Source organism: Penicillium daleae (assembly GCF_028827525.1).
Source record: "Penicillium daleae strain IBT 16125 chromosome Unknown utg000002l_segment0_segment0, whole genome shotgun sequence".
Classification (NCBI taxonomy): domain Eukaryota; kingdom Fungi; phylum Ascomycota; class Eurotiomycetes; order Eurotiales; family Aspergillaceae; genus Penicillium; species Penicillium daleae.
The window spans coordinates 5567032-5593776 of record NW_026623150.1 but is presented as its reverse complement, the minus strand read 5'-3'; the positions used below and the strand labels follow the sequence as shown (position 1 = coordinate 5593776).

Here is a 26745-nt window from a genome sequence, read left to right as displayed (position 1 = left end):
ACCATACTCAAGTCAGCTTTTCTAATTCTTAAAGAGATCCTGCCCCCCGTCAACCGTAGCTCCTGTTCAGCGCACTTCGTCCAAGAGCCGTCAAGCGCTTCGTCTCTTTAGATCACAAGATTTTTTCTGGGCGTCAGTCCTTACCGCTTCGTTTTTGTTCTTTTCCTTTTATATGACATCGGTTTCTCATTCTCTCGGTCTGCTTAACAGGACTGCGCTTCGAGGCCATGTCTATTCCTGATTTATTTACGAATAGAAAAAAGCAACCCAATAGTCCCGAGATTTATCGGCGACGACGTTGACAACTGGAGAAAGGTGTGACGGCTGTGACTCCTAAGCCTGGGAATAACTTCATTCTGCGGGACTGGTGCTTGAGGTATCTGTTTGGAAGTTTGGGAGGTTTGCCTTTTGGCTGGGTACTTGAGCCCTCTCTTTCTGGCTGACCTTCTTTTTCTTCTCTTTCCTCTTCAGCTTCGATACTCTCGTCCGTAGGTACCGAATTCATCTTGTTCTTTTGGATTGACCCGTAAAAGAAAGGCATTGCTCAGAAGCGATATATCGTTTCGACTAAGAACAACAAAAATAAAGGGAGGGTGGATAAGGTAATATCTATCTTTATTGTTGAGACTGAATTAGGACTGATTAAATAGCCACTATAGTAGCCGGGTGGATTGAGAAGTAGGATGCTGCATCTCTTCAGTGACCAGTTAGTTCTATTGGAAATCTCCCTGATACAAAGATTGAAACATTTTCTCAAGTTGCCCACTAGGCTTACCGTAATCATGTGATAATATCACAGAACGGAAATAGTATTTATATTTCATTGGCGCAGTCGAGCACTGTCTATAGGTAGCGGGTCACTTGCCACGTGACCTGCTGGCGACGTTAAATAATAATCAAATCAAATCAAATCAAATCAAATCAAATCAAGCATAGAAAAATACTTATAAAGTACTACAGGTGAAGGCACTAATACAGCAAATAATACGGTAGAATAGCGATACAAAGCGGTTGAAGGTCAGCTCCGTAGCTAATCCAGATCCGGAGACTTTCTGTAGAAAGGCAGGCCAACTAGCAAGCGGGCAAGTCACCTATAGAAGGACGCACTAGTTAGACATGCAACGCCCTTTGAATTCATAAGGATGGAATCCATAGACTTACTAGACCACGTAACATATTTACCGTTGGCAAGAGCCACCCAGTAGTTTGCGAGATTTGCGGGTTGAGTTATCTGGGCCCAGCCGCTGCGGTCTTGTTAGACATTTAAGACTTCAAGTCAAGATATAACCTGCGAAGGAAAGGGCCACTTACTAGTCGCCATCTACCTCGGTTGTTCCTGTTCTGGTGTAGCAATATAGATATAGAACAGTCCCCGCGTCAAGTCGACCCATAAGATCGCATGATGTGTTCGGGCAATGTCTATAGGCGAGGCCATCGACTTCGGTATAGGCGTAAGTGTCTCGCTTCTCGAGACCATGACGAGTGTCCGCTCCGGCCAAGGAAGCCACAGGGAGCATAATAGCAAGAGCAAGAGAAACAAACTTCATGGTGATAGGATTAAAAATGTTTTTCCTAAGGTTGAAGAATCCGATGAGATTATTTTATTGCTTGTAGGCTGAAGCAACCATCGATTTATATATCTGTCAAGTTGCGTTTTCCAAGAAAATATCAGATGTTGACTAATGCTTTTCGTCGGAGATCAGACTCGTATTCTCGAACTTAATATCCAGTCAGTCTTCGGGCATACGATTATATTATCTCGCATCTGTGCCTTGGCATTAGCCAGACTGTTACATTAAAAACACACGATACAAATCGGTCAATTGCAGAAAGGAAGGCTAAGGAAGCTGTCGCCGACAAGAAGCGCCTGGATAAGGAGTATAAGAGCCTGTACAGCCACACGCCACACCTTGAGATATACAGGAGAGCGAAGTATTGATCGAAGCAGCAATGGCAGCGCAAGAGAGAGCGGATGTAATTTTTTCTTTTTTTGGATAACCACACTTTCCATTGATAAATCGTGTAAATAGTCTGAAATTGATCAAATTGGAAGGTACGATGGGGAAAGAAAGTAAGGTGGGGCGCAGCCGTACCGAGAGGGATGGCACAGTACTGAAATGAAGACTTGGGAGCTCCTTGGCCTGTCGGAATCGTCGACTCGGACATTAGGCTGGATCGAAGTGGAGATTCCTGCGTAGATCAATGGCAGTCGGACAAGACTGGCGCTCCTCTCCCCGGGTCAAAAAGCCCCTAAATAAGCTTTCCTTTAAATCAGCCTTCTACGCCAAACTGGTTAGAATATGAGCGGCCATCACAGATTGTATCTTTCATCCAAGTCTTATAAGTGCGGTATATTATCTTGTATGTTTAAATGCACAGAAGCGAGCGTGGTGAGAGAAAGGGAACTAATAAACTCGGATTCACATGCACGTTCTGCGAAAATTCTTGGCTGTAGATCTGCGTATAGGGTGTCCTGCTACGCGCTTCGCTTATTGGCTCCTGGTCTTGCCCTTATTTCGCTCCCTTTGGACTGGTCTGTCCTGGTTTTAAGGCTAGGCGTATCTTTCTGTATCTGTATACGGAGTACACCTTCTCTGTTTGACTTCTCGACTGGACTCGGTCGACCTGCGTTCTGTAATCATATTTCGTTTTATACTCCTTGTCTATCCTTCTCCCGCGACCGCGCTGTTGCTTCCGCTAGCTTGTGTCTACCCTACGTTTCGCTCCTCACCATCCTTCGTGTGCCGCGTCTAGAATATTAATTATCGCGCTTGTTATGATTGCGGTCACCGGGTGCGTCTATTTTTAAAAATACAACCGCCGCGATGCCCCACTCCGATTCGAATGAGGCAGCGCAGCTTTCCATAGGCTCTCCCCACAGGCCCAATTGGGGTTGGTGTATTTGTTTTCGTAGTCAACTTTGCGCAGGTTATTGAAGTCGGGGTGATCGTCCACGTAACCGGCAATGTTGTTAAAGGAGTGATTTCTAACTAGGGTGAGGTAGATAACATGCTTGATCAAGAAGAGTCGTTTTGAGATTGGTTGTTTTGATCCTAACTCTCACTTGAAGGGAAATATTGTGAAGTACTAAGAGCTCACTCACATGTACCCCTGTTGGCGAATAGCATGTTTGCCTCCTGTACTAGGCTCGCCCATACTTGCGCTGCTGCCGTGTCCCAATCCCTGCATGCATGTCCAATCTTCCCTGTGCGAGTTATCAAATTGCTTGATGAGCGCCTCCTTAAACTAACTAGTTGGCTAATTCCATCTTATTCCTCATATTATAATTGTGGCAAGTCATTCTCTGCTCGCACTGGCGCGGTCCGTTGTTTCAACTGTAGGTCGAGGTGAGAAAGCATTATAGAACAGCCCGTGGGTTTCGGTCTCTCATATACAACCTCCTTCCACCCCTTCGTTAATTCATTCGCGGCGCCAAATCCCCCTCAATAAACATGTAAGGGGCCCCCCTCCTTCGCGGACAAACGGCACGGTGTCTGACAGTGTGTCCGTCGCTATTAATCAAGCTATTATCTTTCTCCACCAAGAACATGGATCTCGTGTGGACGCTTCGAACGTCTTTCCCTTCAAATATCTCCCGGTCCAGGTGGTGGAGACGATGGGTATTAGACCTCGTATACTGAGACAAACGAAGATCGGAATGCGCTCCTCCGCGGTACGGTCATCCAACAATTCGCAGAGAACGGGGCTGACCCGACCGAAGCACGATTTAACCTGAACGCTTCTCTTCATATGACAGCTAGTTGGGGGGATGCAAGAAATATTATGACTCATTGATAAATCCGGAGCGCATATTTGCTCGATGACGAGGGACGGTATGATCGCCTGCTTCTGCACTCCGCCGCGATAGGGGGAAGCGTGAAGATCCTACGGTTCTTAATTGAAGAGAAAGAATTGGATGTTCACGCCCCGATACGACAGGATTAACTCCCCTCCATCTTGCGGCGGGACAAGGGCATGGGGCCACGATTCGACTTCTGGCTGAGCATAGTGCTCATATTAACGCACTCGATAAGGATTCTTGGACACCACTTCATTATCTCAAAATTGAAAGGAAAGATTTGCGTTATGCTCATGTCCGCTCGCTTTTCTAGCTCGGTGCTCATCGAAGGAAGGGGACAGGTGAGGATGAGAAGACTGCCCTGCATTTGGCGATTATCGACTATACATGACCGAGATATGGCTATATATACTTTATTTGAGAGTGGTACGGATATTGAAGCCCGTACTATCTATGGAGAAACACCGTTATACGTTTCCGCTCGGAAGGGAATGGTACAGACCATGGAAATGGCGGTTGACCGCCGTGCAGACATCAATACACGGAATAATGAGAGGCCGACGCTGATGTATGCTGCTGTTGCAGGAGAGCAGAACCATAGCACGATACCGATGCTCTTGAAAAGCTTTACTGTTCATTCGGACCTTTGGGAATGGAAGGACTCCTCAGAGCTCATTTTGGAACCCGGGCGGTCAAGAGTGGTTCGACCATCTCGGCCGCATCAGTGACAGCGACGCCTGGCATGATATCAAGACGTGTCCTCCGTTGGGCGGCTGCTGGGCCTGGTCCACACAAATACACGCTCCACACCGAGATAAGTTGCACCTTTGTCAATACATTCCAGACATCAGCAACTCCAAAATTACCAGTGTCCAGGACCAAAACCACTGCATTTCGCAATTCGGATGACACGCCTCTTGTGAGTGGTGCAAGCTTTGCGACCCCGTAATCAGGCGTTGAGAGGAACCGGAAAGGGATCACACAAACTGCACGGATGGAATGGTCAGTCTATTCTGTATAAAGTCGCATCCGGCTTGATGCAAGACGAGTCAATATATACCTACCATCATCTAGACTAGGTGAAGAATATGCTCTGCCTACCCCAAAGGATTGGCACCCGAGTCAACTGAAAGATTCTTCTCGCGATTTGCTCTGTTTCCTTCTCCGTCACCGGCAGGTATTGGGCCCCTTCCAACTCATATGTGTACGTATGCAGCCAATCACATTTGGAGACCATTTTCATGTATGATCTATGATCAGGAGCTTGTCTTCCCCAAACGTATAGAGTTGGAAGCTGCTGCAAGCCGAGAACGTCTATCCACCCTTTCTTTTGCTCCGTGAGCATAATTGGCGGCCATACTCCACTGATAATAATTCCGAACTGCAGATTCTTCAGAGCTCTGAATTTCTCGCCGTTTTCTATCCGATCGCCCTCGCGACAGATCAAACCACCCGCTAATCTGGCGCCTTGACCAAGGCCTAGGATACCCCAAATCCTATCCGGTCTGCCCTCGAACATTATTGCTTGGTTTAGGACTCTGTCAATGCTGTCGATTTCCTCTTGAGGAAGGTCTTCCTTTTCTGACTCTGAAGTCGGCATGTCTTTTACCCAGCTGTAGAATGACTCAGCTGATTCAAAGGCAGGGAGGACCTTTGGGTCTGGATTCGAGGGAAATGGACCATTGACATATACAAAACGGAACCTATTACCAAGTTCCTGTTCCATATTCCGGAGTTGAGATTGGAAGATTGTTGCGGAGGAACCACTGTCATGGAGGCAAAGGATAACTGGGAGGAAGAAGTCCTCAATATTCGATGACGTAACCAATGCCTTGGGTTGGGAATCCTCAGCGCCGAGGGAGAGTTGGCGGGGAGAAGACGCCATTGATTGTTGAAGATTGTGAAAGACTGAAAGGCCTTCAAACATTTTAAGTGTGGAGGAAGTGCGGAATTTTGTATTGGCGGGGTTAGCAGGGGCCCTGTTCTCGAAGAAGGGACCCCACTTGATATAAAAGTGAAATGGACATAATTCCCTTTGCAAAATCTCGGCGGTGGGAATTGCATTTGGAAAATACTGGTGCAGTCATCTCCCGTTTCAGGCAGATTCAGGTGTCGTACATAATTATTTAGATTGGCACCAAATTTGGATAGCTGGACCCGCTTTTCTGTTTTAAGGGAAAGAGCCTCCAGGATCACACAGGCACCTATCCTCTGGCCATTGTCGTCAACAAGCAGCTGTCCCCATGGAAAAACGGGAAAGCGGGGATGAGAAAGAGCAACAAGGCCATTGAAGGCCATTGAGTCTTAACACATGAGCTGAATCCTACTCCGTAGAAAGGGTCCTGATCACGAACTTAGGCTCCACCAGGGATTGCGGATCGTCATACTTCCACTCCGTAATAGGAACGATCTCTTCCCGTATCTACGGTCGTATTCGGAGGATACCAGCGAGTTTTTTTTTTTGGTTTGATTTCATGCGCCTTTTCGCAGACTATGACATGATGGAAGAGACCAGCAACAAGATTGAGCGGAGTTAGGTTACATTCATGACAACGATTCTTGCTCGATTCTTTCTATGTCTCCTCCTTAGTTATATAGGAGTTGCCCCTAATCGCACTTTATTCTTCAAAAAAGCCCCTAGACCCGATTTTTTTCTGGAACCGTTTATGGCCTTCTCGGGAGATTTTCACCTTGTTATCGAAGAGATAGCTCGTCGCGGTACTACCACTCGTCGTGCCCGTACTCGCTAGAATCGTGCAACCCTCACGTAGCCGCTTCGCGCGAAATTCTTTTGGTATATAAACTGCCTACGGACTTCGGTAAGGAAGTTCGATCCTACGGCAGATATCGAGCCTCAAGGGGTGGAGTGTGTGCTAGAGGCCACATCTTCGATACTATATCGACAGTGTTACTCTAGGGGGTTCGGCACGTGTCCTTGCGAGTCCCTTCCTAACATTTCTCGCATTCATGCATAGTTACTTAATAAAGTAGCCGGCGACGGGAGTCCTCGGTGATGCTTCCGATCTTAGTGTTCTGCTAGAGTAGACAAAGACGTTCCGGCCAAGCGAGACAGAGGCTAATGCCAGGATCGACAGGTAGCCACAGGGCGTTCTCTAGGGATTGCGGAGGCTTTAGAGGACCTTACGAAGTGTGACGACTGGACGACTGTGACTTCGAAGTCTGGGAATAGCTTCATTCCACGGGATTGGTGCCTGAGGTATCTGGTTCGGGGTTTGGGATGTTTGCCTGTTTGCTGTGTACTGAAGTCCTCACCTTCTGAGATACCTTTGTTTCTTCCTTTTCCTCTCTAGCTTCGATACTCTCGTCAAACGGCACAAGATTGATCCTGAATCTCTTCCTAGTCGTAACACGAAGCCCTTTAATGCGATGGAGCAGGCTTATCGCAAGTTCGATAGCTTAACGGGGAATAAGAGCAAGACGAAGGTGTATCATCTTAGTCGTGGCTCGTGTAGCATTCGGCCTCTTCTAACCTAGGAATCCCTAGGCTATTAGCGCCGACTACTACGCGTTTCTTGCGGGTCGTCGTTAGAAGTTATCAGCGATCGTTCCGCCGGGCTTAGGAGCTACCCAGCCTACCCTTCAGCTAGGACCTGATATTTATGATCTGCGATCTCTGAAAAGCTGAGGCTAATTAGGCGGTCAGGCCTACTAGTCAAGAAGATCCGAAGGCGAACCGCTTTTGCCTTCTATGGAGGTAGAAATCGAATTATGTTTCGGACATCTTAATCATGTTTATATTCGTCTACGGCGTCGATTACTATCAAAGTAATTCGAGGTTGTCGGCCGACTTAGTTAAGATAAAGTAGCGGTTAACGGAGTAGTTTTGTAAACTGCCCCTTTAGTGATTTTGACGCAATGTTAGGGTCATTATCGAGTACCTTTTGCACTGTTATGATATACCAACCTGTCATGAGGTTATTCCTATGTTGGTGCCTTAAGCTTTTAAGGCCTGAGATGGCTGGCAGAACGGCAGCTCTCCGGCGGTGAACCGCCAACCTTTCGTTATCTACACGACAGAGAGCCTCTGCAGAGAAGGACCCTGTATAGGGTTACACCATCTCTCGTGTTTTCTCCTTATCTCGCGTTTACCCCTCCTTCCTGTTTTAGAAGAAGACTGTACATAAATTGGGCCATGAGGGGGAGGTTTCTACCTCCCCAAGAAACAGTCTTTGAACAATCTGACTTGGTACCTTTCTTCTACCTGATCGACAGGCCTCTACCCTGACTCGTAGAGTATCTCTTTACATGGACGCTAAGCCTTAGCTCAGAAATCATAAGCATCAGTTGCCTAATTAAGATTAGGAAGAACTTCTTCGCGTTCCCTCTATCCCCTTTACCCGTCTTGAAGAAAAGCTAGCGCCTAGATAGTTAGTGTCCTTGAACGTCCTTACTATAGTCCGAGATATTGTGGATTTTCCTGTCCTAGCTATTCCCTTTAACCAGAAAAAGCATTTTTCGGACGGTGATATAGCCCATTCCATTATCTACTAGAGGAGCTCGGTCCTAGTGCCTGAGACATTGGACTTCGTCTCGATCGGAGAATAACTCAAACCCTGCCTCTATCGCGCCTTCTAACTTCCTATTATCTATATTTTGAACAATGCGATCGGTATTCTGGGCCACGCCGACTATTAGAGAACTATGCAGTTATTTAGTTAGTTATACAGAGTCGTAATATCGTGTTCGATAAACGTACGTCTGGTCCACCTGTGATGATAAGAATGAAGATTTATGTTTCTCGAGGTTCTGAATAACCCTAACTGTGCGAGTTTCAGGGGTCATTTTAAGGCCCGTAAACCTGCTTTCCTCATCAGCTTCTTTCCCTTCCCTGGACCAAGTTTCACTTCTAAGGCTCGCAGGTCGGAGAGGCAATCGGTAATACTGCTGACTAGCCGTGAGGAGGTGGGTCAATACGAGTAGCACAAGGACCACGTGTTTGTTACTTCAGTTCAGTTCCCGAAACCTTCATTCTTCGTATTGAACACGTCGAATGATGTCAAAAGTGCCGCAAATCCATTCTGCCTGTTACAGGCACCACGATTACCGTCGAGGGATAAATCTCCGCTCGGTGCACGGATTTATAGTACCCAAAGAGGCTCAAAACCCAGACTTTGATCAGCACATAAGCAAGAACTTTCACTTGTCAGCCAAGCAACCATGAGTGGTACGTTGCTTCTAGCTTGGTATGCCTACCCAGCTAACACGGCCTATGGCAGCTCTCGCCAAATGGCTTTGCGGGTCTGCACCCGTTGAACACAAGGTTCTCCTGATAGGGGATTATGAATGTGGCAAAACCACGTTTCTCGATCGCCTGAAGTTCGAGCAGGTCCGAGAGCACCCGAATCATACCGTCAACGTCAATGTCGAGACGGTGGAGTACCCAAAAGGCTACAATTGGCATATCTGGGAGATAGGAGGTATGGTTTCATACCCCTTTATGATCATTTACACGGTCCCTGGAAAAGATTTAGTACGCTGACATCCTGGCCCAAAAAGGTGATCAAAAATCTCGCCAGCTGGCGTGGCACCACCTCTCTCCAGCCACATTGGTCATCTATCTTCATGACTGTGGAAATCCTGCCGATCGAGTGCCAGTATCCTTTTCTCCTTTACTGCAGGATATGGCCAATATCGGGGCAAAGTATATCTGGATTGCCTTCAACAAGCAAGCTGACTGGGGATTTAAGCGAGCCAGAATCAATACTCTTCGCCAAGAATATGAGAAGGAGCTTGAAAACTATAGAGGCAGAATTTCCGGAAAGGTACTCACTCACAGGCTGGACGCAAAGTCCGCGGAAGGGACATTTAACGTACTAGAAGACATGTTCGCTACAATGAGAGGCCCCAGAGACAATTCCCCTCGACTACCAGCATCTGGGCCTCCAAAGAAGGATCTCGCTCTACAGAGGCTCGTTGAAAGGGAAATTGCTCAGGACGATATGGATCCTGAGGTCTTTTGGGAATACTTACAAAAAGGTGTTTTTATTGAGTGGAGTCATTATAATCTTATAAAAGCTCTCTGCATGGTCGTATTGCAATCAGTGGAAGAACACGCGATCAGCCCATTACCATCCGTGGGAACTAGAGAAACTTGCTTTGATATCGCAAGTACCTTTGACAGGTATATGAACGGCCTGAGCAGGACGTCACCTCGATGGTTTGAAAAAACGCGACACAAGTAAGCAAAAAAAAAAAAAAAACTCCACTGCTCGACAAGCATTGAAAGAAAATCTGACTGGCTCCAGGACCATGGTCCTATTCTGGATTCTACAAACACAATATGCCATTCAAGATTATCGGAAGCAGAAGGGGATGCAAGACTTTCCAGGCTTGAGGGGCTTTTATGGGGTTCTACGCCACTCTCCCACACTCATGGATTCCGAACTTTGGAAAGGGTATTATTGGAGTAGCGAATTCTGGTCCAGCCATGCCACAAAGAACTGGTTACCCCCGACCTCGAAGCCTCTCCCGTGGGTATCATTCATGCCTGATCAGTCAACTGATCTGTCCGCGGTTCAAGAGGACCCAGATCGACTGCTGCGATACGCCTTTGGGATTCTCCAGTACGTCTACAAGAAGGATTTACACAGAATCGGCGTCACAGCGCGGGCACTTCTCGCACTTGAGAGGAGCACGATGCGCCTACGGAAAAGTTACCCTTCCATATCTCCGTACTCCAAAACAAGAGCATATTTCTGGATTCAGGTTGTGCAGATTGCCCTACAATCTCTATATGTGATCAATCCGCAATCAGAAAAGGAGGGGATGGGCTGCAGAAGTCCAGCCTCTCGTCTTCCGTTTAGCGGCTTCAAGGACCTGGTCGAAATTGATAGTGAAAGCTGGAAACGGTGCTATTCTCGAAAGGTTTGGTACAGCATGGAAGCTCGTTCGCAATATATCCCCCCCGATATTCGGCCTCTGAACTCATTGATTAAGAAATCTTGGATTTCAAATGACAATCCAATCTTTGTGCAACGAATGAAATTTTTTCTTACGGAAATCGACTCCCTCGAACCTTCAGTCGAAGAGCTTTCCTTTCGCGCGACGTTAGTTCTGGATTGGTCGCGGGAGCTTAATGCAAGAAATCCGGTGATTCAAGGTCATAAACACCTGCTGCTCTTCTTGTATATAAATCTCGTTACCGACGTAAAGTCCCAAGATTCAGAGGAAGCGTCCTCGCTCCGGATTCAACGTGCAACGGAGCTCTTCTCAGAAGTATCAGGTCTTCTGGTTGACGCACTCACCCACAAGCACTTCTGGTTTCAACAATTCTTGGCAGCTCTCGACCTTGCAGAAAGTCGGAAATCAGAAAAGGACGCAAGCTCGGATTTTTCGACGTTTGCGGGTTTCATTATGAACAGCCTGGAGCTCGTCAACGAGGACCTCCCGATTCAGTTCTATAACCCGGAGATCTGGCACAGCGAAAAGGCAAGGCAAACGATCGTCGCCCCGGACAAGAGGGAAATGGCGAATATTTTAGAACTGGGTGCTACAAGTGAGATGAGCGACTGGGTTGAGGTTTGAGTTGTTCTGGAATGCGATGAAAGCACCTGTCATATAGGCCCTAGTCGATTAATTAAAGCAATGCAACCATCTCCGCCTCAAGAAGGCCCTGGGTTCGCAGGTCAAGTTCTACAATTCAAAACATGAGCCCCAAGAGTACAAATTCCGCGATCTCGTCCTTCTTTCTACAAAAACCTCAAGCTCAAACTACCCTCCAAGAAGTTAATCCCACGATTCATTGGGCCTTTCCGGGTCCTTCAACGTATTGGACAATAAGCCGACCTCCTTGCCCTCCGCGAACAATATTCCAGAAATTCACAACGTGTTCTATATCTCTCTATTAGAACTCTAAAATGGAAAGAAAGGCGATACGAATAATATGCCGATACCCAAACTTAAAGAAGATATAAAGTAGGAAGTCGAAGAGGTTAAGGAAGAAAAATCAATTCACAAAACGATATACGTTCTAGTCAAATAGAAAAAGTAGCCCTCCGAGTATAACTAGTAGATCCCAGAGGAAGATATAGAAAACGCAAAAGGAGTAATTGCGAAATTCAGAAAAGTAAAGACAACAAGAAAACTATAGCAAAACGATTATGTTATGGTGTGGTATGATCAGGGGAAACAACAGGCACTGCGTAATCAAAGTAGAGTTCGATAAACCAGTGAAAGTTGGGTTCTTCGTCCGTGTTAACAGTCTCTTTATTGAATGGCATGCGTCAAATAGGTACAAGACTGGATCTTGGAAAGAGTCAGAACATCCAACAGGCTGGGGGGGTTCTTATCCCCCAGATTTCCCCGTGCTTCGCAGCAGGTTCGGCTGCTCAGGGCGGCGGGGTGACTAGCTCACCCTATTCTCCGCGAGCCGATCACTTCCCGAGGCGGCAGTATTACCATCACCTAGATTACATTAGAAATATCCCTAATTTAGCACTAACCAGGAAGCTGTTACGCACAGGATGAGTCCTAATGAATGATTAAATTATGATTCAGAAATAGAGATAAAATAGAGATAAAAGGAGTGAGATATTATCCCCAGCGTCATAGCATAGACTCTGGGTGTTTGCTTCGACTGAAATTATTCTAATAGTACAGGTAGTGCTCGCGCTCTAGACACCTCTGGATGCATAACAATAACTCTCTTCCACGTATTTCACGCCTGCAATTGAGCCTGGCTTTGCTCGTTCTTTTCCTCGGCGGCTCTCCTCCATGAACCAGCAAATCTCCATTGAATGAGAGGCCCGACCAATGACACAAACTGCACAGCCGCACAGATCGTGAAAGTAGCGCCAGCTCCAACAGCATTGATCAAAGGCATGACAAAACTGGTACCACCGGCAGCAAATAAGCACCGAGCTAAGTTGATGCTAGCACTGGCAGCCGCACTTCTTTCATGGAAGATATCTATGAGATAGGTCATAATGACGGACTGCATAGACACAACAGTCCAGCCAGTGATAAAAGTCGAGATGATAGGGACCGCAATGTGGACTGTGTATTGAATAGTCCAACCAAAGAGGATCAATGACAAGCACTGAAGGCATGCGAAAATAGGGACTAGCCGGAGGCGGGCTTTTTCCAGCGGGAAATCCTTCTCTTCCATAACTCTGCCAGTACTCTCGGGATCAGATTGTGCCTCGAATTTTGCCCTGACTTTGCGGTAGTCGATGTCAAGAATTTTGCCCGTAATCAATGTTCCCATCATGGACCCAACACCATTGGCGATGAACGTCAGGCCGATTTGAATCTCACTGAGTCCATAGTTTTGCTTGAATAGAGAAGACATTGCAGTGATACTCATCTGCCATACTGCATAATATATGGCAAGGAACATGATAATCGGAGCAGCGTGCTTGCTCACAAGAATGCGGAAAGGCCCCGTCAGGTCAATGTGTTTTCTGGAAGCTTGTGGCGGCGTATCTTTCGGGTCCCATTCAACCATGGTGAACTTTTGATACACCGTCAATGGGTATTTAGCCATTAAATTCGATGCTGAAGGTACTCGACTTCCATTCGCGACCAACGATCGCAGGGTCTCCGGTAACAGGACAAGCATCGCAATGAGAAAAGCCCCGCTATAGGCAGTTAATACCCAAAAGATAGCCCGCCAGCCCAGAGTACCAGCAACGGCACCTCCAATAACGGGACCAATGGCCACTGGGACAAGCAGGCCAGCTTGAAAGATACCCATGAACCCACCACGCTCGGCACGCGTGGTAATATCCCCAATCACCCCCGATCCGATGGCAATCGTGCTTGCGCTACCGGTACTTTGAAGACACCGGAGAACGATGAGGGTGGCATAATTTTTGGTCTCTGCCAGGCCGATACATGCGCCCATAAATACCAAGAACGTGAGAAGGTATGCAATTCGGCGACCCTTTACATCAGAAACGGGTCCCCAAAGGCTAGGAGCAAGACCTTGGAAAATGAGGTACGAGGTCACGGTTAAATCGACGAGTTCCAGAGATACGCTTAAATCGGATGCGATAGTGGGAAGTGCTGGAAAGTAGATGTTCGATGCGAAACCGGAGACTATAGTGGATTAGCGAAATCATCATGACCAGGCCGTTCGGAACTAGAACTTACATGTTGCTGCGGTCGAGACTATGGTCACAATGAGCCATTTTTGCCGTCGGTCGAAGATGCTAAATGGGGCTTCTATAGTAGCTGCCTCTGGTTGCTCTGGGGGCTTGATTGTCGTTGATGGCGGTAGAGAAATCACTGGAGCCCCAACGGGTGGCTGCTCCTTCTGGAGGTCCTCGGAGGGGGTGTCAGTTGCCATGGATAGGTGAGGAAGAAAGAACGCGGAGCTAGTTGGAAGACTCAATTTTCGAAAAGGGAGGGTAGAAGATAATCAATCTGCACTATGCTTGCTCAAGTCGTGCGATTTGTCCATCTTTTTAAACGTGGCATCACTGAATTCCCCCTGGAGGAACTACAACAGTTGAGTTTGATCGCGGAGCTGCGTTCGGGGCTCGGTCCGGAGTTGAGGTGGCCATCATCGGAGTTGAGTGCCACCCGTTCTGGTGGGTCAATCACCAGCAGTCATGTACCGATGGTTTGATTGGAATCAAGCATTGTTCTGAAATGGAGATACTTAAAGGTGTCAATCTATATTGTCGCGAGGACCGAGTGATTGGCGATAAATCTGGCAGGCAAAACAGCTAAAGACTGCAGTATCTCCGTACTGACTGGCCACCGAAAGGCGCCAAGGCAGGATATCGGCCTTTCTGGCCCGAGGCATCGAATCAACATGGGAGTAGCCTCACATTCAGAGGTTGGAAAATGTATTCGAAATCTCCGTTATAAAACTTGACCGGCCATAGATAGATAGTCTCTGTATAGTGGGCCTACAACTTGGTGGCCCAGTTGACCAAAAGAGGCGGCGGCCGCCTGGCCTCCGGGAACGTCGCTTCCCATGCCGACATTACTAGAAAAATCTTTTCCTCCTCGCCATTCCGTGCCAGTACTTCCATTCCAAAAGGTCTTCCATTGTAAGTAGAGAAGCCGAGTGGGACACTGCCGATGGGATAGCCTGCACAAGCCGCAGTACTAGGAACCAGTGTTTCCCCAGATGCCATGATAACATCCGCATTGGACTCCTCCAAACACAGCTGGACAGCATGCCGAACACTTTGCCGAAGGTGCACGCACCAATCCACTGTGATATTGCACATCGGTCATAGTATCGTTCAAGCCATTTTCCAGCACTTGCTGGCTGGGTTGATCTGTACCATTGTCTAAAGAAAGTATTGGAGGCACATGAATCTGGAATAGCTCATACCTGGTGGAAGGTTTTCAGCTGCGTGTTCTTTATTAAATATCACCAGATCCTGGAATGTCCGTAATTTGGGGTTATTGAATAAGCCTAAAAATCTTTGAATGACGAATGCAAGCTGGTGTCCTGGAATGGGGTCAATTATTTCTGGATCCAAGGGTTAAAGGGACATTTAAGTAACTTACTTCCGATATCTCCCATCGCGACGGTTTTGTAATTCTCGGTGATTTCAGGAAGGCTCATGAGGGGGGCGTTGTAGGTGACCTGCGGTCCAAGAGATTCGACTTTCTTGAGAGCCTCCAGCATTTCTGTCCTAATATATGCTGCTATGCGGGAGTACTATCAGGCTTGCCGACAGGAACAGAGTCCCCGTTACTCAGGGGGTAAGTCTTGTTGGGAACCAGGCGACTACTCCCTTCGTCGCTGGCTGCATTGCTCTCTTGATGGAGGCTCGTGGCAAGGGCAAGGTGACTCCTGCTGAGATCAAGTCTCTGTTGTCGACCACTGCCAACCCCAACGTCTTCCATGATGGCGTCACCGCGTCGCCCTTCCTGGGATCTATTGCGCAGAGGGGTAGAGGCCTCATCGATGCTTACAAGCTTATGCACACTACCACTAAGTTCAACGTAAGCACTATCTCGTTTAATAACACCGAGCACATTGCCCCTGCCTATATTCAGATCAACAACACCGGTTCCCTGCCGCGTGTTTATACCGTTGGCCACGTTGGTGCCGCGACTGTCTACACGCTTCCGAAAAACAGCTCTATCCCCCAGAGGAACAATCTCGGTGATTTTGTGGCCTAGCGGTTCTACCATGCTTAAGGTTACTACCACTCCCCCTAGGGGCCTTATCACCCGCCGTATCCCAGTCTATAGCGCGTATATTACCTTTAACGGAATGAGCTCGGATAACTCCTTCTTAGTTCCTTACCTAGGAGTTACTACCGCTATACGTAATATAACTATTCTAGACACTAAAGAAGGTAGCAACTACCTCGTTAACAGCGCTACTAACGGGTATGTTTAGGCTAACTAGCAATTCGTTCTTCCTAACGAAAATACTCCTATCGACCAAGCGAATACTAGCTACCCTATCTTTAACACCAAGCTATCTATAGGCATAGATCTGCTTCTCGTCGGCATCAAGGCTACTAACGGCAGCGCTATCTTCCCCGTGGCTGACCCGAAGACTCCCCTTCCTCGCACTATCGAGGGTCTTACTAATATCCAAGCCACTTCTTTCACCGGTCAGCTAGCGAATGGCTTATACGTTCCAGTTGGCAACTACTCACTTGTTGTGCGCGCGCTCAAGATCTTTGGCAATCGTGCCAACCCGAGGGATTATGATACTGTGAAGACTGTCAACTTTGGAATCACATACGCACCTGCCCCTGCTAATTAATGCTTGAGGTGAAGCGCGCTTTCACAGGCATTCAAGTGCTGAAGATTCCTTTTGCATCACTGCACTTTTCTTCTAATTTCCGAACTATTCTTCTTGATCTTCTCTGCAGGATTAAAGACAAACATTTTACAATTCAATCTAATAGAATACTGTTACTCTACGTTCGCATCTATCGAACTCCAATTTAAGTCGAGAAATGCGTTTTAAACGCCCACTTGTCATGCAATATTAGATTTGTGTTCAGAGAAAACTTGCCAAGCTTTGGGTGCAGTGCTTTGGAAGCCCCAGTCTGCCCTAATCAAGAGAGTGGGTATATGGCTAAGTAAACGACCCGCGAGGCTTCTCAAGAACCCTATACTTTCGCGGAGGCGGAAGGTTCCCCGAATGGCTACCTGACGATGACCTTCTTGAGCCGCAAACATGTTGCCACATTTACACCTAGTGGATCAATATATCTCCGATGTTTTGCACCAACCCCTAACGGGAGGAAGTACATGATATTGGATTTGTACTGTATAAAGCCCCAAAAAACAGACCACGTGGAAGACAAGACTACGGCTGAACTGGGGATAAACACCTCTAAATTCCTTCGTGTTTGCATGTTTGCAGCAGATAGGGCCACTAGCCATCAAACAAGCTAGATCTCATCACCAGTTCAGTGTCAACACTCCGTTCAAGGTCCGTACGGGAGCCCACGTCTCATTTCCAAGCCGAGGACGATCCATTGACGTGTCGACGCAGGATAGGTCTGCATGGACTTGCTCGGCGTGTCGTCAATATACCAATGGCAGAATTCCCTCATATATGTCTAGGGTCTCTTATCTTATGTCATGGCATCCTTTAGCTCCGAACACTCCTGTATACTAGTCTTGGATAGGGAATAATTATTATACTGACAATCAGACGCTCAGGTTCTTCGACTTTAGGAGGCAGAAAATCAGCCCTCTTTACCCTCAGGGCCCCAACCCCGCAAATAATGGGAAGGTTGCGGGTCGCCCCGCAGGTAATGGCAAAGTCTATGGTTCCGAATCCACCTAATCTCAGATGTTAGCTGTCAGCATCAGCCGTCAGAGGAACCATATTTCCTACTTACGCCTTGGACAGCAAACCTTGGGCTAGAGGCGGCTCAAAAATACTCCTGAACTACATGGATACGTAGATAACACTGGACGTCTTACAGGAACATGCGTAGCTACCAAGCATTTAGCCAGTAAGCATAACATGTGTTGCAATACCACCTATATTTCTATCCAAATGGCTGTCTATTATCCTTGCTATCTCTATACATTCATTCGTGGAAGATTTGCTCATCTGCATAGATAGCTCGTTGACTCGCATGAGGAACAGATCCAAAAGGGGTATCGATAGATTGACCGCTCTACACAAGGAAATACGGTGCCTACACAGCACATGTAACGAATTGGTGTGTTATTAGGCTCAATCCTCACATCTTAGCGAGGATTATTGGAATGGAATTCAATATATAGAACCTGTCGTACCTTGCTTGTTAGGATGACCGCCCATTGAAATAACAAACGAGTTGAAATCCAGAATACTTGGCCTTTGTAATTCGCGTGTCAGATAAAAACCACTAAATCTTCCCTACCCCCCGAATCGGCCTTCATGTTCCTCATGTGACTCTCAGGCAAGAGTTAGTCCGTCTTCAGCATGAGGCTTTCTAATTCTACAAATGCGTACACATTCCCTCACAAAATTTGTTAGACGCTACCATGGACATCTCAGCCGAGCTATGTTTTTGCACCAAAGATGAACCTATTCATAAGGTAGAAATTCCGTACCTTCTGACGTACTCACTTGAGGGCGTCACGAAATCCAACCTTGCATTCGAGGCTGTTGACAACATCCCCGTCTTGGATGTGCGAAAACATTCGCTTACTTACGAAGACCATGGCATCCAGCTTGAGCACATAGACTCTAAGATGATGTACGACGACTGGCAAGACTCGCAGAAAATTGAGAAAGTCTTCCTTAGGGAAGCGCGAGACACTATTCGCAAAGTTGTGGGCCATCATGAGGTATACATATTCGAATACAGGGTCCGCCGGCGACCAAAATCGTTCCCGTATCTCGCTGGACAGGTGGTTGATCCGAATGCACCGGTTCCAGTTCTTGGTGCTCACATTGATTATTGCGAGAGCGATAGTGTTGATCGTATCGAAGTGATTTTCAAAGAGCGTGCGCCCAAAATGCTAGCACGATCCTATCAATTTCTCAAGTATGGCATCATCAACCTTCACCCGCAAACAAAAGATTAATAAAGTTCTAGTTTGTGGAAACCCTTAAGGGGTCCAGTGAAAGATTGCCCTCTCGCCCTTTGCGATCCCAAGTCAGTGGACTTCCAGAATGACACCATGCTCGTCCAGTCAGTGAATACGACCTCGGTCGGCGAGTTTCTGAGTCTTCACTATAACACTAGCCAGCGCTGGTATTATGTCAGTGAGCAGATGCCGTGGGAAGCGCTTGTTTTTCATGGCTACGATAGCCGGACGCCAAAAGCACCGGGTGTTCCTCACGCGGCTTTTGTACAGGATCATACTGTGCCAGAGGATCAGGCGCGAGAGAGTATCGAGATAAGAGCTGTAGTTTTTCTCGATGAGGATGCAAATGAGTCACTTGAAGTCTAAGCTAGTTTATCTATTATCTTGCGCGAAGATGTGTTTTTTTGAATTTGTCGGTTGTTATTTGTCTTTCAGTCGGTTTGATAGCTTCGCACAAGTGGGATCATACTGCCAATACGCTGCCAAGTTCTGAAATCCATCTAAATACAGTACCCAGACAAATGATCCTCCGAGATGAAACTCATACAACAGTAAGCGACAGGGAGCATATGCTACAGAGTCAGAACGCCGCAGACAACATGGTTGGTTATGCGATTTTAAGCACGTAGGGGACTTATGAAGGAGCGTAGGTTTCCAAGATACGCAATTCATGTTCATTATGCTAAGAAAAGGCACAAACTACAGCCGCGACAGCTGTACTCACAGATAAATCGATAATGAACGCAGCTTGGAAATATCATCTAGCTTCAGCTGGCGACGAAGGTAGGTAAAAACAAGCTATGGAAAACAACATCCACAGGCTCATGTCTCAGCAGGCCGCTGTTCGGCCTTTTCTTCTTTCTTCATTTCCGGTTCATCATCATCGATCTTGTAAAGCTTGAGCCTGTTCTTGCCAACCCCACCACCTTGAGCGCTCTTCAGTAGTAAAGAAGCGCGATCGAGCTCAGCCCCTGGCTGGTGAACTTCAGATTCGACCAAATCTTCTTTGCTGGGTGGCCAGTGAGACTTCCATGGCTGGACTCGCGTATCGCCACGGCGATTCTTTGGTTGCACCAAAGAAAAGTCACTGCAATCCATGATAATATGATGTTGCCGATTCTGAAGAATGTAGTTCCGATTAGCACAGGCAAGGCTTCAATCTGGAACAAACTTACCAAGGTGGAGGCGTAAGGGTTTCTTCGGATGTTGGAAGACACGTTTATCAACTGATTTCCAAAGGCTCAGGCTATGCAGCGTCGGACAACAAATTAATGCTCGTTTGCTTCCATAAAGAGATTATCTTATTGTGCAGGATTGAGGGGTTGGGCTACTTTGCCCAACAGTTCTCATGACCATGCGCACGACCCATCTTTGTGACTGGCCTTTCCCGCCAATCTATGCATCATGCATCTCGACCAGTAAGAAAACTGAGCCAGACAAGGGTTAGGACTGACCCCGCTCACCTGTTCTGCATATTCACGAATGTGGTAGCGTTGTTCTTAGGCCATCACTCCCAAACACGCCGTCATAATCCAGTCTATGGTGCGCTTTTTGTCGAGTTGCCTCAACTTCAGTTGATCAGTACCGTGTTCAACCCTTCACCTATCGAGACATAGCCATCTCGAGGATGTCTGATCCACTAGCTCAGGAGCCCTACGAAGCCAACCTCATCAGGCTTTACAAGGGTCCAAAGAACCGCAAAGGACGTTATGTGCTGAAGTGAGTCTATTTGAGGTGCTCGTTTTGAGTAATGGCAATTTGATTCTAACAAAGTAGAAAGTGTCATCTTAGTGCCCGAAGCCCGCTCCGATGTTGGCCTAGACTGGGCCGCAAATAATGGGGAACCATGGCCTAGCACGTTCTTCAAGTCTGTGACGGAGCACATTCAAATTTTTGAATTCGCCTATAACGCAGACCTTCGATCAAGGTTCTCATGGACGACGTTCCTGGATCTCGGAAGTTCTTTCGTTGATTGTATTACTGCGTCGAATGAGCAGGTGTGTTTTTCAATTGGGCTCCAGATTGTAACCACTGACAAACTTCAAGCTTGATGAAAGCGCATTTGTTATAGTCGGCCACGGTCTTGGAGGGCTCATAGTCAAACAGGTGATTACAAGTACCGGACGTCCTAGTCGAGCGTGGCTCACATCTTCTACAGGTCCTCGTGTTACTAGAAGATCGATTGTACAATCCAGCATTGGCTCGCCTGAACGATCTCTTATTTGGGATCATTCTACTTGGTACACCGCATCCCAAACATGGCGAGAGTGCAGATAAGATGGACGCTCTTCTCAGCTCTATTCAGCCGCTTCATAAGAAACGCCTCGAGAAGATCCGGGAAGAATTTGCAGCAGCGTGCGCACTTTCACTTAAATTCGACGGCCTCGCCACAGGTCGCCCGGTATGGATTTTGTCAGAATCAAAGCCTACGAAATATTCCTCGCAGGGAATTTTCAAGGCCAAGTCCAAAGTAGTGAGTTTGCGAAGTTCAGTGAGGAACAAATACATTGCTAATCCTTTAGATCGTGGATGCAGCATCTTCTGCGACCGCATTGGGAACAGACAGAGCCTTCCAACTCGAAGTCAATGCTAATCATCAGACCATTTGCAAACTATGGCCTAATATGCCTTTACTTGACCATATACGCGAAACACTCCGGTCTTCATTGACTAATTTCGAAGTTAGCTCCGCACTAATGTCAGATGGTAAGGACATTTCTATATTCTTAAGCTACTCGTCTAATGGATTCCAGACTTGACGAACAGTAGAAGGGCAAGGCGGCTCTTCGGGAGTGTGACCACTGGCACAGCTCTTGCCAAGTCAGTGTCTGGCGAGACTTCTGGTACGTATAGCGAACCCTTTTCTGGCGCGAAGCATCTAACCCATTCAAAAGAAATCACGCGCAATAGAAGCCCTGCTATAGCGACCGCAGGATCTAAGGACATCACAACATACGATGTAATATCAAATCCTTCCGACGCCGGCCCAGTTAGCTTTCTCCCAGGCGTGAAACTGCCTTGCCATATGCTAGGACCTCCGACGCAAGACTGCTTTGGACGCGACCGTGTACTTGGACTCTTGGCGGAACATCTCCTGCCTTCAAAAAAGGATGCTCAAAGAGCTTCCGAACTTCGGTCATTTGCCATTTGTGGTCCAGGTGGTGTAGGAAAAACCACAATTGCGAAGGCCTTCATTGACAAACATAAGCAAGACTTCGATGCCATCTTCTGGGTTGGATCTGAAACTGAAGGCAAGTTGTCATCAGCATTCAACTCCATAGCTGCTGCACTCGGTCTTCTAGAGCCAGTCGACTTTGGCAATTCCGTTATCAGTAGAAACAGATTGCTAGATTGGCTCTCTAATCCACTGAAGCAATCCCGTGGGACGGAAGAAACAGAAGACTTGCCACCAAGCTTAGAGTCGATGGCCAATTGGCTCCTCGTTTTTGACAACGCCGATGATCTCGTGACATTGACCGAGTATTGGCCCATCAACGGAGTGGGCTCCTTACTTATCACCAGTCGAGATCCATTGGCAAAAAGACATATGTACTCGGGTGACGGAATCGATCTCGAAGGCTTCGATTCTGAAAATGCCGCTGCGTTCTTACAACATCTTGCTAAAGGGAAGTTCGAACTCAATCATAACGATATAGTCCGCCTGGCAAATCGTATCCAGGGTCTACCAGTCCTGCTCGTCGCGATTACATCTATGATGGAAGCGCTAGAGCTTTCCGCACAGGAGTTTCTCGAGTATTACGAAGAACGACAGTTTCAGTCTGATATTTACAAACTCAAAATTGAAGAAAGTGACAAAGGCCTGCAGCGGAGTTTCTTTGATATCCTAGCCTTTGAAAATTTCGATGTGCAGGCGCTGCGTTTGCTGGAAATGCTGTCTTTGCTAGACCCTGACAGCATCCCGGAGTTCCTACTTTTACCGCAGAAAGAGGACATTGAGTTGCCTGACCAATACCCAAGGACCAAGACAACTTACGAAGCTGCGCGAAACTATCTTCAAAGACGTTCGCTCATCAGTCGAAATATGGACAAACAAGAATTGACCATCCATCGGGTCATTCAAGAGTCTGTTCGGGCGCGGATGTCAGACAAGGACTTGCATGACACACTGCAAGGAGCCATCAATCTTGTAACTCTAGCTTGGTCGCCTACTTCCGGTAGATGGGACTATGTGATGGATAGGTGGTCACAGTGTGGAATCATTTTCCCACACATCGAAGCACTACGGGATGAGTTCCTGAAATTTCCGGACGAGCTATTCGGTCGAGATGAGAGACTGAAGGTTGCCAAATTGTTGATTGAAGCTGGATGGTATGTTCATTCATTCTGACTTAGTATAGGCGAGTCTAACCTGCCCACAGGTACCACTTCGAGAAAGGCAACATCGAAGAGATTATTCCATTCATTGACCCGACGTTCAATCTCATCGAGAACGATGATGAGGAAAGAGCTCAAACATTAGGCGATGCACACTTTTGCCTTTCATCCGCCTACCTCTGGCTCAGAGACATTGAAAAGCAGCACTTCCACGCTGAGAAATGCTGGGAGCTGCGCAAGGTTCTAGCACCCAATGGCGTCGATGATCTTCCGCCATTAGGTGTCTCTCATCCTTTGTGCATCGCATATGACGAGACTGCACGGTACTATTACGACCGAAGGGAGCTGGAAACTGGGCTTGCAATCACAGCAAATTCTGTCAAAATGAACGAGATTCACGAGGCGGGGCGTGGGGAGCCTCATGAAATCGCGATCGGGACGTACATTGGAACATGGCCGCGGTACACGTCTGCACTTGCTTTATACCTTTTGAACCGACTTGATGAGGCCGAGGCCATGATCATGTCACTCTACCGCAAGCATGAGAAGTTCTATGGGCTCTTAAACACCCGCATTTTCAAAACGGGCGTCTCGCTATCCGCACTCAGCTTGATTAGGGCCGCCCAAGGACGATGGGACGAAAGCTTCGACCTTGCTCAGAAAACGCTTCAGCAGTACAAACAGACGATCGGCGACAACCATTTCTATACTGCAAGCGCTCAAGTTAAAGTAGGAGAGCATTATACCAGGTTGGGTGATTTGGGACAAGCTTGGTGAATAGCCCCTAAACCAATTTCATCTTATCCCGCTAATCAATTGCAGTAAACATCTTGAAGAAGCGAGTCGAGTCTTTAGCCTTAGACCATGCTTTGCACCGGACTTGGCACGAGCGCAGCAGAGGCTCTCGGTCGTGCACAGCTTACTTGGCAATCAGCTTAAAGCAAAGGGCCTAGAACTAAAGGCGCAAAGCTTGCTAAGGAATTTTGCACGCGAACATAACATTCCCATATCTGGAGATATTTCCAGCAAAGATTACGATAGGGCTGTACAATTCTTTTTACTGTGAAATTGCACTAATCACTACATACTACAATACAAAACCTTGGCTCCGTTCCAGCTTCTGCAAATATTTGAAACCCATCCAAGCGAGGAACAAAGATGGCACAGCAATGACAAAAAACAGCCAGAGGCTGAGTTTTGGTCCTTTGCTATCCTGTATCTCTTTGAAATTCATTCCAAAAAATGAGGTGATGAGGGTTAAAGGTATGAAATAGAACGCCAACAGCGTCAAGTTGGCCGTATTTTGCGCCTGTATAATGCCGTGCTTTGTATCATTGACAACGACGCGATTCATGAGAAACAGCGAATCGTCGGCGCACTGCTTTGACAGGAGGTTTATCCGGTAAGCCAGTTGTTCAAAATCTGCCTTGAGCGCAGTGATCGTTGCTTCGACAACGGCACGATGCCCTGGCTCTGTCGCGCGAGGCCACGTTGGTCCACCGCCAGCAATGAGGCACGAGATAATGACCTTGAGTCGCTCCGCGTGAGAGTCTAGGATACGTTTATAGTACGTAAGATTTGACAGAATCTTCGCTAGCTGTTCAAGGGGCTGGTTGCGTTGCTGCTCCAGTGTATGAGAGATGAGGTTGATGAACTGCGATTCGGAGAATGCACAAAAGCGGAAAATCTCGGAGAGGGCGTAGAGAGCGTCTGCTTGTGCGACATCGTGGTTTAGACTGTCTCCATGGCGGAGGGGAAGAAGCGATGCACTCTGGAAGGTGTTGGCCATGTCGGGATGATCGAACCCTGTCTCTATAGCGCCAACGTGCTGAACAAACATTTTGCGTTGGTATTGAAAGACGGGTAAGATGCTGATGCGAGAGATGTTTCTGGAGTTGCACGGTGACCAGACTTGTGTGTCATCACCAGACAAGTTGCGACCACTATCCGACCAGATCACCACTGTATTGATTCGTTAAGCAATAGTCATGGATTGGGATGTGAGAAGAAAGGGGGGGGATTATACCTGCCCAGCTTCTATCCTTACTCTCATGTACGTGCACAGAAAGCTGCTGCTCAATAGCAAAGTACTTTTCGTCCAACATTAGATACTCTCGCACGATTGATGATCCAACTCCAGATCGAGGTGGGTTCCTGAAGGAATGTGTATGTATATCGCCTTTACTTGTTTCCCTCCGCACGTCATCCATGTCCGATGCAGATATGGCATTGCTCCAAATCCCGATAGAGATCAGCGGAATCGAGATAATGTGAATGCTAGTTGATTGTAGGCTCGGTAGATCGAAGTACAGTGGCGCTTGCTTGATGTCCAAATGTCGTCTAAACGCCTCAGCGTCGACTCTGTACTTTGCACCCACGGCGTTCAGCCACTGTGGAGATGCATAACCACGTAAGAAGACCACGTCACCGGGCTTAGGCGTCGAGTTGCGAAATTCCCCTAAGCCTTGGTCGCCGCAGTCGAAAGAGAGTGTCTCCCGCGTGCGGTGAGAGTTGTATCGCGAGATGATTACATGGGAGAACGGTGTCGACGATGTCGACGTTGTGGATATTAGCTTAGAACCACCCCAAGGGTACGGCCTGCACAATAAATCCCTTAGGTAGCGGTAATTATCTCCAGGATAGAGTGTCGTTGTCTTATTTCGGCGAAAGTACGCATCCACAGCCCGAGCATAGAGCTCTTCCGGGATGACTTGCTCGTCAGCTTTGGAACTTGTACTGTTTGGTCTCTCTGCAGCACTCACCATCAGAGCCACTGTTACTGTTCATCGCTTCAGTGATACCCGGCGGCGACAGATTGCGAGCTATAGAGGTCTCGGTTCAGGTGCCGTTAGGCCAAGGGAATCACCTTCAAGATAATGGCGAAGGCATAGGAGGTCATATATACGACACCATTAACCATTTGGAATTTTGTCGCAGCACCAGCCTCTTTTGCAGCACCTTACAGTGAGGCCAACGACCCACTTTTCCTCCTGGTAGGGCGTGGATTGCGGTTACGACGCTCGAAGCAATGGCTGAGAAGTACTCAGTCCAGCAGGTATCACCTAGTTACGTGAGTCTGGGGTTGAACCAGGGTAATAAGGGACTGACCTGCGATAACCCGGGTTCCTGGATTATCCCCTGAAACTCCACCCGGTTATGCAGTATCACTCAAAGGGTTTGCGTAGATATGCCTAGTGTAAGCGCTAGGGCTTTGCATTGGGTACTAATGCATGGGAAGAAAACTGTCACCTGCAGTTCGCTAACCGTCTGGGGAATCACTAACCGCCTCAAGAATGGCTTCCCATACGAAGTGGACGCTTGTCAGCTTACAGCATCCCAGGTCACGTTATCCGCCCCTCTTGAGTCTGCTCTTTGGCCTACCTAGTTTCTCGAGCACCACATAGTCTCTGCCACATTCTGCGACATTCTGCGGTGTCCTACGAGGGGAGGTTAACGTGCCATATTTTATCTTCGTAACGTAAATCGACACAAGACCACAGTTTTTTTCAGCGAAAATTACGTCCTTCTTTTCGTATCGAAGGCTCACATATTCAGCTTTTCTCAATCGGATTTTTAGCCCGTCTCTCGAAGCCATTTGCCCAAACAAAAGTCTGCGTCACACA

At 47.4% G+C, this 26745-nt stretch overlaps 12 protein-coding genes across 12 annotated transcripts; 5 read left to right on the top strand and 7 right to left on the bottom strand.

The window, feature by feature from the left end:
• Positions 1-1071: 1071 nt before the first annotated feature.
• N7458_002903 (uncharacterized protein) lies at positions 1072-1547 on the bottom strand (the record flags this gene model as incomplete). Its single annotated transcript, XM_056906286.1, has 3 exons — positions 1072-1091; positions 1162-1244; positions 1312-1547. 3 exons carry the CDS (start codon positions 1545-1547, stop codon positions 1072-1074), a joined length of 339 nt encoding a protein of 112 aa, XP_056770393.1.
• A 1258-nt stretch (positions 1548-2805) lies between these two features.
• On the bottom strand, positions 2806-3128 carry N7458_002902 (phospholipase C; the record flags this gene model as incomplete). The annotated part of the gene is made up of 2 exons (XM_056906285.1): positions 2806-2990; positions 3104-3128. The coding sequence occupies 2 exons, from the start codon at positions 3126-3128 to the stop codon at positions 2806-2808; spliced, it is 210 nt and encodes a 69-aa protein (XP_056770392.1).
• A 1343-nt stretch (positions 3129-4471) lies between these two features.
• N7458_002901 (uncharacterized protein) lies at positions 4472-5684 on the bottom strand (the record flags this gene model as incomplete). The annotated part of the gene is made up of 2 exons (XM_056906284.1): positions 4472-4785; positions 4901-5684. The coding sequence occupies 2 exons, from the start codon at positions 5682-5684 to the stop codon at positions 4472-4474; spliced, it is 1098 nt and encodes a 365-aa protein (XP_056770391.1).
• Positions 5685-8977: 3293 nt separating this feature from the next.
• On the top strand, positions 8978-9299 carry N7458_002900 (uncharacterized protein; the record flags this gene model as incomplete). Its single annotated transcript, XM_056906283.1, has 2 exons — positions 8978-8984; positions 9037-9299. The coding sequence occupies 2 exons, from the start codon at positions 8978-8980 to the stop codon at positions 9297-9299; spliced, it is 270 nt and encodes an 89-aa protein (XP_056770390.1).
• Positions 9300-10069: 770 nt separating this feature from the next.
• N7458_002899 (uncharacterized protein) lies at positions 10070-11344 on the top strand (the record flags this gene model as incomplete). The annotated part of the gene is made up of 1 exon (XM_056906282.1): positions 10070-11344. The coding sequence occupies one exon, from the start codon at positions 10070-10072 to the stop codon at positions 11342-11344; it is 1275 nt and encodes a 424-aa protein (XP_056770389.1).
• Positions 11345-12476: 1132 nt separating this feature from the next.
• Positions 12477-14108, bottom strand: N7458_002898 (putative MFS multidrug transporter; the record flags this gene model as incomplete). Its single annotated transcript, XM_056906281.1, has 2 exons — positions 12477-13858; positions 13913-14108. 2 exons carry the CDS (start codon positions 14106-14108, stop codon positions 12477-12479), a joined length of 1578 nt encoding a protein of 525 aa, XP_056770388.1.
• A 568-nt stretch (positions 14109-14676) lies between these two features.
• On the bottom strand, positions 14677-15410 carry N7458_002897 (uncharacterized protein; the record flags this gene model as incomplete). The annotated part of the gene is made up of 4 exons (XM_056906280.1): positions 14677-14928; positions 14981-15054; positions 15111-15230; positions 15290-15410. The coding sequence occupies 4 exons, from the start codon at positions 15408-15410 to the stop codon at positions 14677-14679; spliced, it is 567 nt and encodes a 188-aa protein (XP_056770387.1).
• Positions 15411-15547: 137 nt separating this feature from the next.
• On the top strand, positions 15548-15910 carry N7458_002896 (uncharacterized protein; the record flags this gene model as incomplete). Its single annotated transcript, XM_056906279.1, has 1 exon — positions 15548-15910. One exon carries the CDS (start codon positions 15548-15550, stop codon positions 15908-15910), a length of 363 nt encoding a protein of 120 aa, XP_056770386.1.
• A 2328-nt stretch (positions 15911-18238) lies between these two features.
• N7458_002895 (uncharacterized protein) lies at positions 18239-19153 on the top strand (the record flags this gene model as incomplete). The annotated part of the gene is made up of 2 exons (XM_056906278.1): positions 18239-18744; positions 18796-19153. The coding sequence occupies 2 exons, from the start codon at positions 18239-18241 to the stop codon at positions 19151-19153; spliced, it is 864 nt and encodes a 287-aa protein (XP_056770385.1).
• Positions 19154-19609: 456 nt separating this feature from the next.
• On the bottom strand, positions 19610-19885 carry N7458_002894 (uncharacterized protein; the record flags this gene model as incomplete). The annotated part of the gene is made up of 1 exon (XM_056906277.1): positions 19610-19885. One exon carries the CDS (start codon positions 19883-19885, stop codon positions 19610-19612), a length of 276 nt encoding a protein of 91 aa, XP_056770384.1.
• A 529-nt stretch (positions 19886-20414) lies between these two features.
• N7458_002893 (uncharacterized protein) lies at positions 20415-23899 on the top strand (the record flags this gene model as incomplete). Its single annotated transcript, XM_056906276.1, has 8 exons — positions 20415-20506; positions 20568-20784; positions 20834-20893; positions 20946-21260; positions 21310-21493; positions 21541-21630; positions 21682-23116; positions 23167-23899. 8 exons carry the CDS (start codon positions 20415-20417, stop codon positions 23897-23899), a joined length of 3126 nt encoding a protein of 1041 aa, XP_056770383.1.
• Positions 23900-24209: 310 nt separating this feature from the next.
• On the bottom strand, positions 24210-25909 carry N7458_002892 (uncharacterized protein; the record flags this gene model as incomplete). The annotated part of the gene is made up of 3 exons (XM_056906275.1): positions 24210-25084; positions 25170-25832; positions 25885-25909. The coding sequence occupies 3 exons, from the start codon at positions 25907-25909 to the stop codon at positions 24210-24212; spliced, it is 1563 nt and encodes a 520-aa protein (XP_056770382.1).
• Positions 25910-26745: the final 836 nt, after the last annotated feature.